General features: G+C 35.0%; 2 protein-coding genes across 7 annotated transcripts in view; one reads left to right on the top strand and one right to left on the bottom strand.

Annotated features, from left to right (window-relative positions):
- Positions 1–1,950: 1,950 nt before the first annotated feature.
- LOC128177423 (uncharacterized) lies at positions 1,951–5,939 on the top strand. Its single transcript, XM_052844134.1, has one exon. It carries the CDS (start codon positions 3,060–3,062, stop codon positions 5,160–5,162), a length of 2,103 nt encoding a protein of 700 aa, XP_052700094.1. The 5' UTR covers positions 1,951–3,059; the 3' UTR covers positions 5,163–5,939.
- A 3,763-nt stretch (positions 5,940–9,702) lies between these two features.
- Positions 9,703–19,329, bottom strand: part of LOC128177418 (myosin-I heavy chain-like) — a 61,562-nt gene continuing 51,935 nt past the window's right edge. For 2 of the 6 annotated variants that reach the window (XM_052844118.1, XM_052844120.1), the window contains 16 exons: positions 17,682–17,818; positions 17,138–17,325; positions 16,815–16,850; positions 16,596–16,622; positions 15,626–15,748; positions 14,996–15,162; positions 14,606–14,682; positions 14,398–14,479; positions 14,149–14,227; positions 13,916–14,013; positions 13,688–13,807; positions 13,493–13,560; positions 13,231–13,399; positions 12,873–12,956; positions 12,483–12,602; positions 9,703–12,159 (listed from right to left, as the gene is read on the bottom strand). In XM_052844118.1, coding sequence (XP_052700078.1) covers positions 12,007–12,159; positions 12,483–12,602; positions 12,873–12,956; positions 13,231–13,399; positions 13,493–13,560; positions 13,688–13,807; positions 13,916–14,013; positions 14,149–14,227; positions 14,398–14,479; positions 14,606–14,682; positions 14,996–15,162; positions 15,626–15,748; positions 16,596–16,622; positions 16,815–16,850; positions 17,138–17,325; positions 17,682–17,818 — 1,728 coding nt within the window. In that variant the 3' untranslated portion in view covers positions 9,703–12,006. The remainder of the gene's footprint in view (positions 12,160–12,482; positions 12,603–12,872; positions 12,957–13,230; positions 13,400–13,492; positions 13,561–13,687; positions 13,808–13,915; positions 14,014–14,148; positions 14,228–14,397; positions 14,480–14,605; positions 14,683–14,995; positions 15,163–15,625; positions 15,749–16,595; positions 16,623–16,814; positions 16,851–17,137; positions 17,326–17,681; positions 17,819–19,329) is intronic. The other 4 variants (XM_052844122.1, XM_052844123.1, XM_052844119.1 and 1 more) reach the window with 3 other exon arrangements.

Genomic DNA, 19,329 nt, shown 5'->3' with positions numbered 1-19,329 from the left:
AAAATGAAAATTTATCCATCCTTAAACTGTAACTAAAATGACATTTCTTTTCTTAAAATTAAAAAAAACCTTCCATTTATTTTTGCTTTAATTTAAAAAAAACTTACATTTACACTCTTTTTAATTGCGGAATGGTCTATAAAAATCAAAGAATAATTTGGGGTCTAAAAAGTTAAATAACCTGGTAGAAAATGTTTTTGTAAGAAAAAAAATCACATTACACTTTGCATGACAAATGATCTATTGAGATATGATCAGAAGTCTTATTTTCTACCTAGTGATCAATAACTAATATATTCAAGTTAAACTAATAATAACAATAAATGATTAAAATTAAATGTCCCCCCCCCCCCCCATTTAAACATGGTCCTAAAGATTCAGACTCTTACCGGTAATTCTTACATTTGTACAGTAGCAAATTTTAAATTATTTCTTGATTGGTATTTTTCTCTAGATGATATTGGAAATTGCTTTTCAATTTTAAAGATTAACAAAATGTTACATGCATTGGAGGTAATTGTAAAGTCTCCTAAACAAAGCATGGCCATCATTAGGCTCAGAATTACCCACATGGGTAAAACACTACATATGAATAAGATAAAATACTTTATCATTTTCATTTCTGGAAAGTCAAGGTGTCTCCATGGGGGCATAACCTATATACAGGTAACTCTCAATGGCTCGAACTTTGGTCGCTCGAAGTTCTTGATTGCTCGAAGTGAGTCTAGGGTCCCGATTTTTTTCCTTATATAACTAAGCAAATTTACTCTTGATTTCTCGAACTCTTGATCTCTCGAAACCCTCGATCCCTTCAAGGCAAACTGCAGTCCTGTTATTCATAATCTATAGTTTTTTACTATTGATACCTCCAAGTGGCTGTTTATATCCAAGCGTTACCTAATTAACACCTACTTGGTCATTGAAATGGCTCCAGGCATTAGACACGGGACCTGTGTCACGGGTTGTTTATTCAGGCGACACTTGTCCTGCAAGGTGATAATTGCTTGATGATTGACCATATCGAAACCTAATCTATAATTAACAGTGGAAACAATGGGTGATCATGTTGATACTCATTTATCTAACTTAAGATATGTTGTCTCGCAGTCAAGTCGAACTGAGCAATCTGATCATAAGATGATGCATAAAATGTATAATTATAGTGTATCATGAATTTATTCAATATTTCTTTGAATTTAGTTTTAAAAATACCCAGGTCTGTATATTTAACTGAAAAGAAAACGTTGTTTAAGCACATGCGTAAGGTTAGCACTAAATAAAATGGCTTAATCATAACATCTGGTAAGACTAATTTTAAAACCCATCGGTCAACCTGGAAAATTCTGAACTCTTGAAAACTTGAACTCTTGATACCTCAAAGTTTTTCCTTGGTCCCATGGACTTCGAGCTATCTCGAGTTACCTGTACATACCATCTGATGCGAAATGACACAAATAGCAATAATAAATATGGTTTAGGGATGGGGATCTCAAAAGTTATCAAACTATATCATCATTTCCTATTTCAAAGGAGGAATGTGGTTCAAAGACAACTCCTGAGTGTCATGCACTTTACACCATTTGATGCATCATAATGACATTAGAAACAAGAATATATATGGTTTAGTGGTGGGGATCTCAACAGTTTTCAAGATATTTGGTATTTTCCTGTTTCATGGGGTCAGCACAATCCAATAGGGTCATGACCTACATTATATTTGATGCATCATAATACATTAGGAAAAAAAAGACACCTTCCTCCCTATTATAACTCATATAAACATGACAAGTCTTTTCACTTATTTACATGTACATGTAATACACAAATTTAATACAAAATGTCATAGGGTCAATATGGGGTTAAACCAAAAATAGCATGTGGCCTTCTTTGACCAAAACTGTTCAAGATAGTGTTATTCAGGGGCAAAAACTTGGTGCCGGTATTGCTATCTAATGACAACATCTATTTATCAAATGAAAACAGACACTAAGAGTTGGTTGCCAGGGGTAACCGTTGCCATAGTAACCATGTTAACGATGGAAAAATTACAAAACTTGCCTTAAGTACCATCAACGCGGACCCCGTATTTAACTGCGCTCCCACGCCGTTAATTAATCCTTTCCGCGTTACAGCATCACGGTTAATTCACTGTGGTCCTTGCTGCAGCCATGTTTAAACCAGGATGGTGTGACCAACCATTAAAGAAGGTGATCGGAGATTTTTGTTTTTACGTTATTAGACAATAAAATGGCCATCTTACATTGAGAGTCATTCTTTACTGGCCATGTCTGATGTATTGTTTTCATATCACATAAAATGATTAAGAATTTAAATAATGCAAGTTTTCAAAACTCCCAATCAATTATTTCAGAGAAATACACCTGTAACAATTTTCATGTAACTGTGGACATAGCTATTATTTTCTTAATATAATCTAACGAAGGAGAGGGTAAGAATCATATAATATTTTTTTCCCCATTTTTTAATGATTTTAATCATTTCCAGTTCTAAATATGTTTTTAATCCATATCAATTTGTAGCATGATTTTCGGCAGTCTCTCAGTTATTCTAGTCCGTGACAAGCACATGCTATGTTAAAAAATTTCTAGATTTGCATTCGAAATTAATTCAAATATATTGAAGAAATCATAATTTGAAATTTCTGTTTAGTTACCATGGAAACACTTTAAAAATATGTGTTTCTCCACAAATGTATTTCTATCTCTTGAAAAATGACAATTTGAAAAAAAAATATTTTACATTAGATAACCTAAATTGTTGCCAAATACATGTACTCACAATTTATATGTTCTTGAATACCGGTAAGCATTTAATTGCCATTTTTACATCTTTACCCTCTGTCAACATGGAAACAGGGCCACATAGCAACAAATTAATGGTGTTGAACTTTTTTACTCATCAAAGTCTATCAAACTGTAAAGTATTAAAAAATCTGTGACTATGCGTAATCACCAAATTTTGATTCTTTACATAGAATTGATCTTAAAATTTAGACATTTTTTAGTTATTTACACGTATAGCATGAATAAGAAAACAAAATGACAAGCATTCATTGTTTACATATCAAATTTGACAGACATCAGGGACTGCAGCACATGTCGGAGTCTGTGTTTGTGGGACTGTGTGAGATAGTGGGGACCACACAACAGGTGGCTATCAGGAGGGAGACATCGGACATCAAGGAGATGGTGGAGAACGGACTGATAACAAATAATGTGATCGTTAAGATGTTGAGTGGAAGTACAAGAGAAGGGTTCAGACTGGAGGGATCAGATATTGACACAATGTACTGGCCAAACGACCACCGAGTGATCATGGACATGTCTCAGTCTGAGTATTACAACACAGCCAATACAACCTTGATTCTCTCTGACAGCTCTGAGAGTCCACCAGGATTCACCTTACTTCAGAAACTGACACCATTAACACTTATGTTTGGTATGTCTGTCCAAGCAGCATGTGTCAGAATGAATGACAGAGTCTATATATCTAGTTCTATATGGAGACAGTTATCTCGTTCAGCAGTAATTCCTAATTCTACTGTACATGGACCCTGTGGAACTGCCAAAGTAGCAGGAGAAGAACATGACAGTGCCTACTGTTTTGTTAGTGACTTTTGGCCTCAATCTGCCTCCTCATGGATAGACAGATGTCACTTATGGCCTGATCCTGAAGTTGTTGATGACATTGTCAGAAATGGATGTCACTTTGTAGCAATAGGACACCCATTAGGACCACATGAAAATGAAGAATGGAGAATTTCTTTTTCTCGGGCAGAATATAAACTAGTGTACTCAATGAACCACTGTCAGCTTTTGATATATGGGTTGTTAAAAATTTTCTTAAAAGAAGTTTTAAATCAACAATCAGAAGAAACCAATAAACTGTTGTGTTCCTATCACATGAAGACAACAGTTTTCTGGGCGATTCAAAAAAATACACTGCCTCACTGGTGTCCACAAAACCTCCTGGCCGGTTTCTGGGTCTGCTTCAAACTCCTCCTTAGATGGGTTTATGAGGGGATATGTCCCAACTTTTTCATCCCACAAAACAACATGTTTCTGACAAAGGTCCATGGCTCAGCACAAAACAGATTGTTCCTACAGTTACATGAATTGTACAAGAAAGGTCTGGCCTGTCTGTTACAGAGTTCCTCTATCCGGTCCTACATCATTGATGTCCTGTACAATCCCAGACTTTCTATTTGTACAGATGAGAGTATGATTAGGTCTGAAACTGATAATTATATAGAACTTGTCATAAGGTCCCCTGTTCAGTTTACCAAAGATGTATCTCAAGGAGACATGTGTACCAAAGCCATCCATACAATAGAACAGTTGGTACATACACCCTTGTCACAATATAAAGTTGTTACATTACAGATGTACACATCTTTTTTTTTACAGTGTTCTGCTTTTGCATTACAAAATATGTACACTAATACAGGTGTCAACAAACAGATGTATATTGCAGACAAACTGTCCAACTCTATGCTGATATTAGCAGCCAAGTTTGGGTTTCAATCTGACATGTTGTTCATTGCCATGTATTATTACAAGACACTCAGATACAGGGAAGCTTTATCTGTTATAGAGATGATAAAGTTCAAGTTAGCACGGCCAGATCTGATGTACCATCATATTGTACACAGAGCGATCTCGAGGTATACTGAGCCTGTAGAGGGACAGGTTTGGGGTATGTTCAGACAGGCTGCACCAAGAAATATGATACTTTACAACACAATCAGTTATATCAGTGAACTTCTACCAGAACAAAAGTCTTCTAAAGGGAACAGACGTCTAACATCAAAAATCCCATTCCTTGTTATGTTACACTTTCTAGAGTTCTTGTGTTACAGACACATTGGTACAACATTATCACAAGCAGCTCTAGATGAGCTACGGGCCCTAGTCCACCATGATCTGGGAATGGATATACATAATCTACAAAGAGACATTTCCTGGGAGATACTGGGGATCTGTCAACAGATCACAGGGAACCTCCAGGCTGCTCTGTACTCATACCAACAGTCACTCAGACAATATCCATTCCATAAAATACGAACTGCTACACAGAGGAGAATACAGGACATAGTCCAGTCAACACCACACCAGTATACAGAGGATCTGCCTTTAGATTGAAAAAAATACATATAAAGAGATTAAAACAATACTGTAAACTATTATATTAAGCGTGTACAAAATTTGGTGGAAATTAGTTTTTGAAGAAGTTGGATTTGAATTAGCGTATTCCTGAATGTGACTATTCTTATACATATATATATGCATGGCATTTAGCAATGTACTTGATTTAGCGTAAGCCACATTCCACCAAAAGCACTAATTAGAATACACGTCCCCCATAATTATAGTTCTTGAATCACTCATCACATCAAAATATCATCACTACATACTCTTTCCATATTTTAGATGTGTATCACCTTAAAAAAGTGAAATTTTCACACTACCTCTGGCAAAATCATTTTAACAACGAATTTGTGTTCTAAAAATTATTAAAATGATAGTTTTTTAAGATTTGTCACTTTGCAAGTTCATTTAAACTTTTTTCATAAGACCTTTGAAATAAAATGAAATAATTGTAATGATATTTTGTCTTACAGTATGATGGTAACTTTGTAGGTTTTATAGATTTAAACGTAAATATATAGGATGTTTTCATATACAGTAAGACCTTATGCGCGTGTGTAGTCTACTGTTTATTGACTGGGTGTGGCCCCGCCCCCATATATTGGAGGCTTGTTGATAAATCATAACTTGAATTAAATGAAAAATTGCGTATTGTAAATTATTTGTATATCTTTGTGTGTCAATATGTAATATGAGTTATTTTGTTCATATAGTAGCCAATGCCAATAAATTTAATACTTAATTGAAATAAAGAACTTGAACAATAAAAAGCAATATTATTTATTACAACAGTAATATACCATGTTATTTTGAACACTTTTTTTTTACAGAGTTCATGGTAATTTTATTGTACAAGTTAATAAAGTACATGGAGGAGATATAGTGAATTTTCCTACAGTTGTAATGAAGAATATAATACATTGTATGCAAAACAAGATATCTGTGAGCCAATGCTCACTAGTGATACCCCTGCTCTGATGTGAATATGCAAAACAAGCAAAGTCGACATTTAACAGAAAGCTGGCATCCGATTGGTACAGAAATATATCCCACAATATGGCATACCTAAAAAAATATCCCACGATATGACATGCCTATACAAATAATGTGTAAAAATTTCAAGCATCTGTGGTAAATAGTTGCTGAGAAATCTTTGACGGAAATTTGTTTGAAAATTTTGGTTAAAAAATAAGCAAAGTCGTCATTTAACAGGAGGTTGACATCTGATTGGTACAAAAATATATCCCACGATATGGCATGCCTTAACAAACACTGTGTAAAAATTTTAAGCATCTGCTATAAATAGTTGCTGAGATAAATGTGAAAGAAATTTTTGTTACAGACGGACAGCAAACACACAAGGGTAAAACAGTATACCCCTTCGGAGCCGGGGGTATAATAAGCAGTCAACTTTAAACATGAAGTTGATATCAAAGGACTACTGTGGAATCATTTAAATTCGTGGGGGCCAATTTTCGTAGATTATTAATTTTTTTGCTAGTTCGTAGGGATGTAATTTGGTGGATGCGTCGGTTTCTGTTTCAGCAACAAAGATAACTCTTTCTAAAATTGTTTTCGTTGAGGATTTAAATTCGTGGGGAAGGGCTACCCACGAATACCACGAAAATTGAGCCACCACGAATTCTAATGATTCCACAGTATTAGTGTTGTAAAATCGGACCAATTTTACTAACGATAATCAAATTGAATCGGCAGCTCACAATCGATTAAAAAATCGATTATGTAAACTTTCAAATTTTAAGAAAGATCAAATTTTTTCATCCTGTCAATGAGTGAAAGATACCAGCATCAAACAAAGAAAACACCTTTTTTTTTTAATTCATAATTTTTATGAACTTATCTTCAAATGTATTTAAAAATATTATACTTAGGGACCAACCTAGGGCAAAATTTTTTAATTTAAATTGGACTAGAAGCAAGTCAATAACGATAAAACCTTTTCTAAAATTTTTAAAAACTTATCAAATTTTTTGATAAATTTACAGCGAATTACAGAATACCGGTAGAGTTTTCAATAGCTTGCTAGATTGATCAATAGGGTATTCAATTTGGTCAGCAAGGTATCACATTAGGTTTAAATCTAGGTCATGTGATTACTCAGGTATGACAGCAATAGAGTGAGTTAATCTGGTTAACATTTGCACGTTTTGGGCCGTTTTGTTTCTCTCTGTTATCCTACATTACTGCTATAAAAGTCTGAACTAATTAAGCAGTCAGCAAAAAAAAAACTACTAGTGCTGTAAGATGCACCAGGAATCAGGGAACCAAAAAGTTTAATGATTTTTTGCAGGAAAAAAATATCTCCTTTTAAAGTTATGCTTTTCTCTTTTGTTTGTTTCTTCAGAATTTTGAATTCTTCTTTTGAATTACATTTTTTGAAAAACAAAATTCAAATTCCTCCAAGCAGAATTGATGCTCTATTGAGTCCAGTGCTGTCCAGGTGAACATTCTTTTTAAAAGTCTATGAATAGAATAGCTAACAATAGGAGAGAGTGTTCTAGAGGTTTTCTTTGTGCCAAATGAATTGGTTGAGTGCAAAATAACAATCTACACTTGAGTAACCACAGGACCTAGATTTAAACCTGATGTGATACCTTGCTGACCAAATTGAATACCCTATTGAGCAATCCAACAAGCTATTGAAAACTCTACCGGTATTCTGTAATTCGCTGTAACCCGTGTCTGGATTGGAAGGTTTTTTTCAGTTCTTTATTGAAAACATTGAATAGAACTTCTAGCCAGTTGTGGTTTTCATAAATTCTAGGGTCCTTTAATTGAGGTATCAAGCAAATGGATGTCCTCTTCACTTTCATATAAGAAGTATTTTACTCATGTATTGACATGAATACATTTATTTATATGAATAGGTAATATACCTCAATGGGCCCTGTATGTTCCTTTCTCACCTGTATTCCTCTCTTTGTAGATGAATTGATAGCGTCAGACTGAGTAAACATTCGAACCTGTTATTTTTCTTTATGTACATTAACTTTTCTTTTAAGATTATGATGTAAAGAAAGTTGAACCAGGCCCAATCTAATTAAAATTAGATGTTAGATCCGCTCGCTTATATATATAATTACTCGCTACAAAATCGTTTGTGTAGCGAGTCAGCGAGCTGATCTAACATCTAATCTTAATTAAATTGAATTAGGCCAGAATGTGTACATTAATCAATATCGCAAAACAGTTGAAGTAAAACGAGTAAATAAGAGGCCCATGGGCCACATTGCTCACCTGAACAACATTTTCTAGATCTCTTTCTGAATTTCTCATTTTAAAATACTGTAAAACTCACTAAAATTTTCATTTGTTCCAAGATTTGAGAATACATATATAAGTTGAAGACCAATTCTTGGCCTTCATACTAGTAATGAAAACAAAGGTGCATCAACTGGTTAATCTTAAATCCTTGGCCTCAACGCATCAAATATAACAAAATTAGAAAATGAACTCTTTATGAATATTTATATAAAGTGGAATAAGGTCACTGTGACCTTGATATGAGGTTATGAAGATATCAGGATGCTTACTGTGTGATATCACTAAATGTAGCATTGTATTTCTTTAGTAAAAGATTTAAAACTTCTTTTCTAGATATTTCTACATTGTACTTTAAACTCGCTTTGGAACACAGTATTAGCCCAGGGGCAACAGTTTGTACAATTGACAATCTAAACTATCTAAGAATGCTTACATAGAAATCTCACAAATTGAAGCATTGTATTCTTGAGAAGGGGATTTTTCCTGATATGCTGCTATGTTAACCATTGAATGTCTCTTGAGTAATGGCCTGGGGTAACATTTTCAACAATTTAGAATCTACATTATCTGAGAATGCTTGCATAGTATCTCACTGTAGCACTGAAGTTCTTGAGAAGAATTTTAAACATTTTTACTATATATTGTTCTATGTTGAACTTAAAACCCCTCTTGGCTCCCATTATTTGTCTTGAGGTCATGGTTTTAACAATTTAGACTCTACACTGTCTTAGGATACTAATGCAAAGTTATCTCACAAATTGATTGAAGCATTTCATTTTCTTTGAAGAAGATTTTCCCTGTATATTTCTGTTAATTCTTGAACCCCTCTTGGGGCCCCAGTATTGGTCCAGGGGTCTTGGTTTTAACAATTTAAAACTGAAACTACCTGAGAATGCTTAGTGCATAGTAATCTCACAAACAGCAACATTGTAATTCTTCTGGAGAAATGTTTTAAACATTACCCCATTTTATTTCTATGTTGGACTTTAATCCCATCTTGGGGCACCAGTATTGGTTTGGGAGTCACTGTTATCTCCCTTTTGAAAAGGGTTTGCCCTTCATTTTAAGAATTTAAGATCCCCTTCCCATAATGATGCTTTGTACCAAATTAAGTTAAAATTGACCCACTGGTTCTAGGGAAGAATTAAATAATGTGAAAACTTTACACAGATGGACTGACAGACAAAGGAACAGACAAATGGTGATCAGAAAAGCTCACAAACTTTCTGTAAAAAGAATAAGATAGGACTCATAGGAAAATATATTTATTACTTGCACACGACAGTTCTGTCACAATATCTTTAGTTATTGCACAATACTCATAGCCAACAGGTGCCCCCTGTAATGTCTACAGCTCTGGACCACAGACAGTTCTTACAACAGCTTCATATCCAGAGAAGAGATCAAAAACATCTCCATTTTTATGAATGAGAAATATTGTATGTTCTCCCTTTGTCATGGTTAGTTTTTCTTAGTTTTTCTTCTATCGAATTTGTTACCAAAACAAGGAAAACTATTACATGTATTTTGTTTGTTTCCCTCCCAGAGGTAAGCGTCATCCAACCCAGAGCTAAGCTTCCCTCTGCCTTACATTGTAGAAGAGCTATAGCCTGCTTCCTCTGCCTAATGTTGTAGATGAGTAATAAGCCTGCTGGATCAGCTGTTTCACTGAGATTTTGTGCTGGATCAGCTGTTTCACTGAGATTTTGTGCTGGATCAGCTGTTTCATTGAGATTTTGTGTGAAGCCTGTGAGTCCAGTCAAATAGAAATTACAGAGGACCATATCCATACAGTTAACAAAACAAACTCCACTGCATAAATAATTACAAACAACAATAAATAAAGACATTTAATGTAAAGGAAAAACATTGGTCATAAAAACCCTGGAAGACAATAGCTTCATTTCAGATCTGTAACTTTGTTGTAAATCCAATATTAAGTTTTTCCCTTCCCAAAATAAGACTAAATTAAAAAATCCATAAGATTTGCCTTGAGAGAAAACAAGGGACACAATCACCACACGACGGAGGTCCAGTGAGAGCAGCCACCTAGTGTTATGGGAGATGGGCGGCACTAGAGGCACCACCAAGTGGTTCTTGGCCACACACAGAAGTCAATCAGACTACCCAGGTGATCAGGAGATAAGCCTGCCCACCACTCTCACTAGAACAGCCACCATGTCATGATGTGTCCGTTCAAGATGTGTCATTCAACAAAGTACCGGTACACATTTACACTTATTATATGTTTATAATAGTACAAAGCAATTGTAAAAATGGCCAATACACAAATAACATTCCCCAGGAAAGGGGATGGAGCAGAGATAATATTTGGCATTTAAATATGACTAGATACAATATGGATAAAAAAAATTTGTTCTGTAAATAAAAAAATTGGTCACCAATAAGGACATGAAATGTGGTTGGTTTTGAACCAAGGATTGATGCCTGAGACAGTACAGTGGTGCAGTGGGAAAGGGTCTCGGCCCATGTTACATGTATGATAGAGCTAACCGATCAAAGTGTAGAAAAATTTGGATTAGTTTAAAGCATCTGATGCACATACCACTAAAGCAAAATTGATAAATTGTTACATAATGAAAAAACATTTATGTATTTATGAAACTTGGACACTGTAGCAAGGCTTGATCAATAAACAACAGAGTTACTACATTCCTCCAACCCTCAGCTGATCCGCTGTCAGTGTTTGGCTTGATATCTGCATAAATGACGATTACACATCTATGTACGAATAAAAAACATTCATAAAGAGTAAAAATAAATGTCAAAAAACTTCAATACAAATATTGGTTTCCACGAGTGGCACGGCCTGAGGTTGAGTGCCATAGGCAATAGGTCTGAGCACTGCTAACCCTGATGTCAACTTATCAAATGTCACATGTTGGCAACTTGTTGATGTGAAGTTATTAGTGATCTCTGATAGAAAAAAACAAAACCCTGATACTACACATGGTCAGTCAGTTAAGGCACAAAACAAAAAATGCATATGGTTCACGGGTCGGTATCACAAGCTTTTGCACCTCTTACATTTCACATGTACACATTTTTCTCCTCATTCTGTAAATTTTTTGCCTCCATATCATTCTATGGGACAGCCTTAGTCGCATTATCAAACACGCAGTATATATTTTAATAACTGTCTGCCTTAAAAACCATTTCTGATGTAATTTTCATGAGATTCTTCTTCATATAGTATGCATAGCAAGGCAAAAAAGCTAAAAAGACCACTTGAAAAAAAAACAAATATACTTAAGGTGGAGTATTTCTTACAAAAAATCAACAAAAAATATAGAGAAAAAAATGAGTCATGGCAAATACCAGAGAAAACAAAACACGATGACAAGAAGGACGCCCCCTCCAATTGATATCACATGGTTGATTGCACAGGAAGTGGACTCTGTAAAGGCTGAGTGAGCAAGGAAACACTCGTCCAAGCCTTGAACCAAAGCAGCAGTCTCAGCTCAATGATATTATTCATTATTGACTTCGGAGATAATTACGTAATGAACACAGTGTGATTCTGTCAGTACTACTACACCAGGGTCTGTAGAGTACTCGATGGATCATCAAAGAACACCGCCGACGCTCGGTTCATGTTGATGTCGGTGGTTTGTGGGGCAGGAATCAGGAACCTTGACTGCAGCTCCGTGATGTAATCCTTGATCAGGTGAGCTATCTCAAAGGCCTAAAACAGAGACCCATTGATTTATTACACAGTACTGTAGTCTTTAAAAAAGGTTGCTACATGTGGCTCAAAGTACTTTAAATGCATTAGTATTGACCAGTTCATTATATAAATGAAAGAGCATTCTTAACCTTTGACACTAAAAATTCTTCATATCAGGAAACTTCAAACATTTGGTTTACGGATTTATTAACAAAACATGACTGTTTATTGTTGTTAAGGTTCTATAACATTAAGAATTTTTCTCAAGTAATAAAGGAAAAAGTTTTGTTGATATAATCAGATGACATGGTTCAGCGTGACCTTGTGAGTATGATACAGACCTGATTTGTGGTGAACATGTACTTCATTCCCTTGGCGACGTGACCCACAACGATCATAATGCTGGTGATGGCAGGACTAGAATGGACGACCTCTGTAAACTGGTAGGAGGCCAGGGTTCTCTGCAAAGTGAAAGTGAAAGTACATACAGTGGAATACAAGAGGCCAAATATTGAGGTCTGCAGTAAAAATACAAAGAACATACAACATCAAGATTGCATTGGATGGACATTACATTGGAAGTGACATTACAATGGATGAGACATTACATTAATAAGTCACATGTTCTTGAGACATTGTGACATTACATTCATAAAACTGAGACATTGGAAGTGACATTACATTGGATGTGACATAACATTTATAGGGCACTCGTTATCTATGAGACTTACAAAAGTGTTGACTTCCATGAGAGTTATCCCTTTCTGATGAATGGCTAACAGCAGACTTTTGGGGAGAGATGATGTGTAGTTTTGCTGAAAGTTAAAATAGTTAAGTCAGAAATATCTTGAAACATTACAAACATTTATGTTGTAGAGCATTTTTGCTAATTTCTGGGAGATGGCTTGCTTGTAAGCTAATTCCTGGGGAGGCTGACAGCATTATAAGCTTATATTAAAGGGGTTGCCAACTTGTTTGCTTAATTCTGATGAGTTGCTAATTGGTAAGCTTATTTCTGAGGGTTGGACAGCTTGTTAGCTTCTTAATGCCTAATATTTCTGAGGGCAGCTTAATGGTACATGTATTTACCGAGACACTGAAGACCTGAGCACCAAACAGAGTCCACTGCTTGAGGACCTCGATGAAGGCCAGTATGGCCTGGTTAGGAGTCAGCTCCATCAGGGAGTTGTGAACACACACAATGTCTTCTACTCTCACAGAGTCCTTAACATAGGGTGGGAGAATTCTCAAATAGGAACTGAAACATCAAACAATACCAGTGTCAGTCAAAGAATAGTCATCTACAATCTCTGGTCATTGGTTAGAACTCAGGTTATGACTTGATCTTTACCTGTAGTCTATTTCTGGAGATTGCAGCTGATCCATTTCTGACTGTATCTTCAAGGCACACAGTTTTATCTACAAAATACATATCAGTTCACAAATCATTGAGTAGAACAAAAGGCAACATACATGAATATGCATGTCATTGCTGATTTAAAAGCAACAAAATTCCATGACTGTATGTTCAGGAGTGTGAACTTACAGCTTCCTGCTGGGTGATGGGAATCTTGCTCTCGGCCAGGTCAATCATCAGCTGATGAAACACCAGGTCACACTCCACCGGGTCCAAGGGGTTAATGTACGGGTCAATAAATAGCCGCTTCTACAAAGGGAAGACAACTTTGTTCAACATTGCACACAATGTAATTTAGAAAGCTTTCAGAAGAGATGAAGAGTTAATAGATCTCCAATCTTCAGTCTCACTACTTGCCTTAAACAGCATTTTTTGCTCCTTTCCAAAGCCCCTGCCTAGCCTCTCCCACTTACTCAGCATGTCCGACAATCTCTCGTCATGCGCCATATGCCTCTCTACCAATTCATTTAAAAACATTGTATGAAATTGGCCGTGTGATAGTAAAAAAATGCAGAAAAATGTGAAAAATAAACGCTCACTGCTTTCATTAATGAGAGACTTTTGATTATTCACTGATTGAGTTGTTGTACCTGAAGGTCCTATCTCATACAGAGAGAAGCACTCGGCATCTGATCGCATTCCTATCTTGGCTTTCACCGTTTTGATCAGCTGTAAAGACCAAAAGTAAACATATCATGGAAAATCTTACGAATTCAAGGCAACCTGCATATAATAATAATATTTGGAACTCTGATCAAATCACGCATAATGATAATACCCAGGATTCTTCACATGTACCGGTATAATGAAAATATACAGGGTTTTTTTTATCCACTCACCTCTCCACAGGTGGAGGCCGAGTCAAATTCCACACTTCTGTTCTCCATGTTCAGGAAATAAACCTTCTCAAAGATTGGCCGCCTGTAATAACACAGCATCAAAACATTACCAAATCAAAACATTGTCATCTACATTTAACAGTTAGATTAGTGAGATATTGGACAAAAAAGAAGTCCAGTAAGGTGTAAGCTTGTGTAGGGTACAGACCTCTCTGTCAGACATTGTATCTCTTTCTGAGAGGGTGGGAACTTTCTCCTCTTCTGTTCTGCTGTTCTGGTGAAACACTGAAAAAAAAAGAGAAATTCTAACAATCAGTATGCCAGGCATCAAATCAGTTTCCTTCACAAGATCACTTATATCCATGTACATTATACAAGGTACATTGTATGAAATTTTTTGCAACAAATTTAAAACTGAAAATAGATGAGATATGTTGTTTATCTTGCAGGGACAGAGTTTAAAACAAGATAATCTTAGAAATTTCTACAACAAGATGGAAGTTACATTAATGAACACATCTACAGAGGTCTAACAGGGTGGTTTTATTCCATGATATGGATTAGTACAATGACCTATTTAATGACAGAAATGACCTACTTTATGACAGAACCTGGCGAAGCGGCCCTCCTCGGATGTGGAATCCAGGGAACACTTGCGGAGGTGACAGAGGAGGTACTTCTGTAGGCGGCTGTGGGTAGGGGTCAGGCAGCTACAGGCCACCGCCATTAGCTGCCAGTTCTTCTTGTTGACCAGGCTGTTGGGGTCTACAAAGGAGAATCCAAGGTCAAGCCGGACACAGACAGAATCAGGTGTTCTACTTTATTACCTGAGTGATAAGCTTTAATACCTTGGTGATTACTACTAGTATGTTATTGTTACCTGAGAAATGAGCTTTGTTACTTGGGGGTTACTATGTTATTGTTATCTGAGAGATGAGCTTTGTTACCTGTGGGGTTACTATGTTATTGTAACTTAAAAGATGAGCTTTGTTACCTAAGTGATAACTATGTTATTGTAACTTGAGTGATGAGCTTTGTTACCTAAGTGATAACTATGTTATTGTAATTGAGTGATGAGCTTTGTTACCTAAGTGATAACTATGTTATTGTTACCGGAGTGATGAGCTTTGTTACCTGGGTGATTACTATGTTATTGTTACCTGAGTGATGAGAGTTACCTGGGTTATTACTATGTAATTGTTATCTGAGAAGTGAGCATTGTTATTACCTGGGTGATCAGTGGTCTGTTTGATGAGCTGAAGATAAAACTCGTTACAGAGCTGGTCGCTGTCCATACACTTGTGGATGACATTCTGAATCAGAGATGTCATATCTGGCTTCTCATCTTTACCTGAAAACATAAAAAAATAGTTAGCTTTACTGCTGAAAAAAGGGAACAAAACATTAACAAAAGTAAATTCAAATGCTCATGAGAAGAGTAAAAAATAATAACAAACAAAAGTTATTTGTTACATGTTATTTAGAAAATTACAAGAAAAATACAACAAACTATTAAAGTATCAGTAAGTTCAATTCAACAGCACAACAGAGAGGTTGTGAATTCAAACTTTACAATAAATCAAACATTGACATGAAAATTTCTGAATGAACATCTACAGAAAAAATTTCCTTTAAAAGTGTAAAAACTAGTTTTTTTTAATTTTTTGATTTTCATCTTTTTGTCCTTGGTATTTTTCCTGGAAGCAAAAATTGAAGCCTTTAACAAGGTATATGTACATTGAATTATATAGTATCTAGCTGCCTCCATTTCTGATTAATCATAATGTTAAATGAAAATAATTATATGTTTAGGTAATACAAGGTAAGCATAATGTACTCTAGTCTCAGGAGAAAAGAAGATGTATAGAAGAAATGCACCATCCCTTCACAAGGTATCAATCATTTTATCCCATATGTTGTTAATTTATCATAATCCATAGAGTTCCACAATCACCCAACCACATCCATTGTTTATAAGAGTTAGCTTTCACAAATATTAATCGGACAATTTCAGTACAAACCACTATTTTCATCCTCTCTTTTTATATTTTGATTCAAATATTCTTTTATTTAGTAACAGGTGATTTTATTGGTTAATCAATTCACTTCAAAGACAGAAGAAAGAAACTAGGAGGACCCAATGTGTCATTGAGTTATCTCCCCTGTGACAAAGTCATGTGACATCACCACTTACTTACCACACAAGATTCGTTGGATCATCTCCACTAAAATTCAGTGTAATTCTTATTAATAAAAGCTAATGACTGCTTGATTGCCAAGCATTATCAACAGAGGTCATTAGAGGTCAGCTACTGGATATTAAGCTCTAGGTTTTGTTGTGTGACAACAGTTACCATAGTTACCACCACCTAAACAACAAATTAGTATAATGCGCTACCATGGCAACTTCTGATTACCTGAGTCAAATATGCTACCAATATGAAATGGTTTTGCTGCAATACATTGATAAATAATAAATAAAAATACAAATTCCTTGAATAATCAAAAATATTAAAGAAAGAATGGGAAACAATCATAAACTCACCATTCCTTTAAAATGAAAAGTGAAGGGAAAGAAAGAATTTTCAAAGAAACATTCAAAAATATAAATCAAAGTAAATAATAAAGGAATTGAAATTATACATTTTAGACACCCACAAAAAGAAAAATTATGATAGAATACTCTCAAACTGATACACACATTTTCAGAAGTTCAAGAGAAACTCCAACACTGACTCACCTGGCTCTTCCAGACCACAGTAGACGAGGATTGAGGAGAACATTTTGAGGGCCTGCTCCTCCATCTGAGGATCGAGGACACTGAGTGCTTGCTTGATACAAGACTTGCTGAAGGACCAGTAGCTGATGTCAAACTGGCCGGTCGCGATGGTGGAGCTCCTCAGTCGCTCCATCTTAGACTTGGTCAGCCTGGAAACCAAATGTCACAAGTCAGCAGAAAACTCAAAATCAAGTATTTAAATAAAATCCCTAAAATGCTAAGAAATCATGAATATTCATTGGGTATTAAATTTTATTAATTTATGAATAATAAATGACATATAGTGTAAAATATTTACAATTACTTTTTTCTAATCATCAGTGAAGGAAAATTTTTAAAAATCACTTACAAACTATTCCATTTTTCTCAAATCTCAAAACTACTTTACATGGTTTATTTTCTTAGGATTTGACAATGCACTCGTATGAAAGATTTCACTTTAATTTCTCCATAACTGTAATGCCCCAATTTGTTGGCTAATCAATGTATGAATGATAGTACTTGCCTCCTGATGGACTGTTTCAGGAAGTTGGCTCCGTGATGAGACTGGGCAGGCCTTAACAGTCGACAGTCAGACAGTGCGCGGCGACATCGCACCAACTCCTCGTACAGCTTCAGTTTCTCATCGTCTGTCATCTTGTTCTGAAAGACGACACAAAACTAGAACTGTCCTAATGGGACTAATACCCCCGCTAGGCTAATTTCAAATGGGACAAATAATTGAATTGAATAATAATTAAGGTTTGGAACACATAAAAAAAAAAAATTCTAGAATTGTAAAAAAAAAAAAAAAAGTTAACAAAGAAAAATTAAAATCAAAATTGTCAGAATTTCACTGTAAAAACATATCTATAACAGCAATACATTTACAAATGTATGTTTTTGATGATATATTTTTTTAATTTAATTGATTTAAGGAAAAACCAACAAAATGACAATAACCCCTCCCTTTGCAGTGAATAGAAATACCGGTAGCCAAGCAATGCTCTTCTGTTGATAAAACTTTCAATATCTTTCTAATAAGAGTCTTGACAGATGCAATTAGTTGTTTCAAATTTTTCTCACTTTCTCCTATGGCACAATTGAACTCCATATCAGAAAATTGATCCCATAGGACTATGATTTTCTTTGATGAGTTTGTTAAATTTAATAAACTCCCAAAACATTACCATAATTACCATACTATGTAAAAATATGTAAAAAAGAAAATTTAATATTACAAACAATTTTAAAATTGCCAAAACACTACAATCATATCAGTAATTTTGAATTTCATTTAAATTAATGCCCAATAGGGTCACTTCATCAAATTACTTGACAAATAAATTTCAACAACCTCTAAAAATAGTTTAACTTCTTTATTAATAATTATATTATTTATTTCCTTATAATGATAGACCTTTTGGTTTACATGAAACAGTTTTAAAATAGCCCCAAAACCATCACCCATTTTACAGATTATCAATTTCCCCTAAACACATGCTCCATCTGAGCCATGGCTCAGATAATGGCTCCCTTGGGACAAATGAATTCAGCCACACTTGTCTTTGATGTTCTCATTAGCTCCTAAGAATTTATCATTGACAAACAAAAACTTTGCATTGTCAGTTGATAGAATACTTATAAAAAATAAATTTTTTTTATTAATTAAGACATAAAGACAAAAAACTCCATCTGGATGTATTTATATAAATATATTTTAGAGTGTTTTCTATTAATTAATTAATAAAATCTGTAAGGATTACCTCCCTTACTTTTCAACATTAGTGTACAATATATAGAATAAGGAAAATGAAAACTGTCATAAAATCATTAAATCTTGTCTGATCTTAAAAAAAATTGCAGGTGCACATCTTCAGATGGTGTTCAACATATGTACAAATTTTCAAACTGTTCCATGCAGTAATAAAAAATTCTATAGGGGGGACAAAGTTGCGTCTACAGACAGACGGACAGACGGACAGACAGACAGACGGACAGACGGACAGGGTGAAACCAATATACCCCCCTAAACTTCGTTTGCGGGGGTATAATCAGGTTACCATTCACAAAAGACGACACAAAATCAGGTTACCCATCCACGAGTCATCAAACATTACATGATGAACACACAATTACTGTAAACGTACTACGTTTGGCTGTGTATTCTATTT

Source organism: Crassostrea angulata, chromosome 3 (genome assembly GCF_025612915.1).
Source record: "Crassostrea angulata isolate pt1a10 chromosome 3, ASM2561291v2, whole genome shotgun sequence".
Classification (NCBI taxonomy): Eukaryota; Metazoa; Mollusca; class Bivalvia; order Ostreida; family Ostreidae; genus Magallana; species Magallana angulata.
The sequence above is the reverse complement of the archived record's forward strand: the minus strand, read 5'-3'. Positions and strand labels throughout refer to the sequence as shown.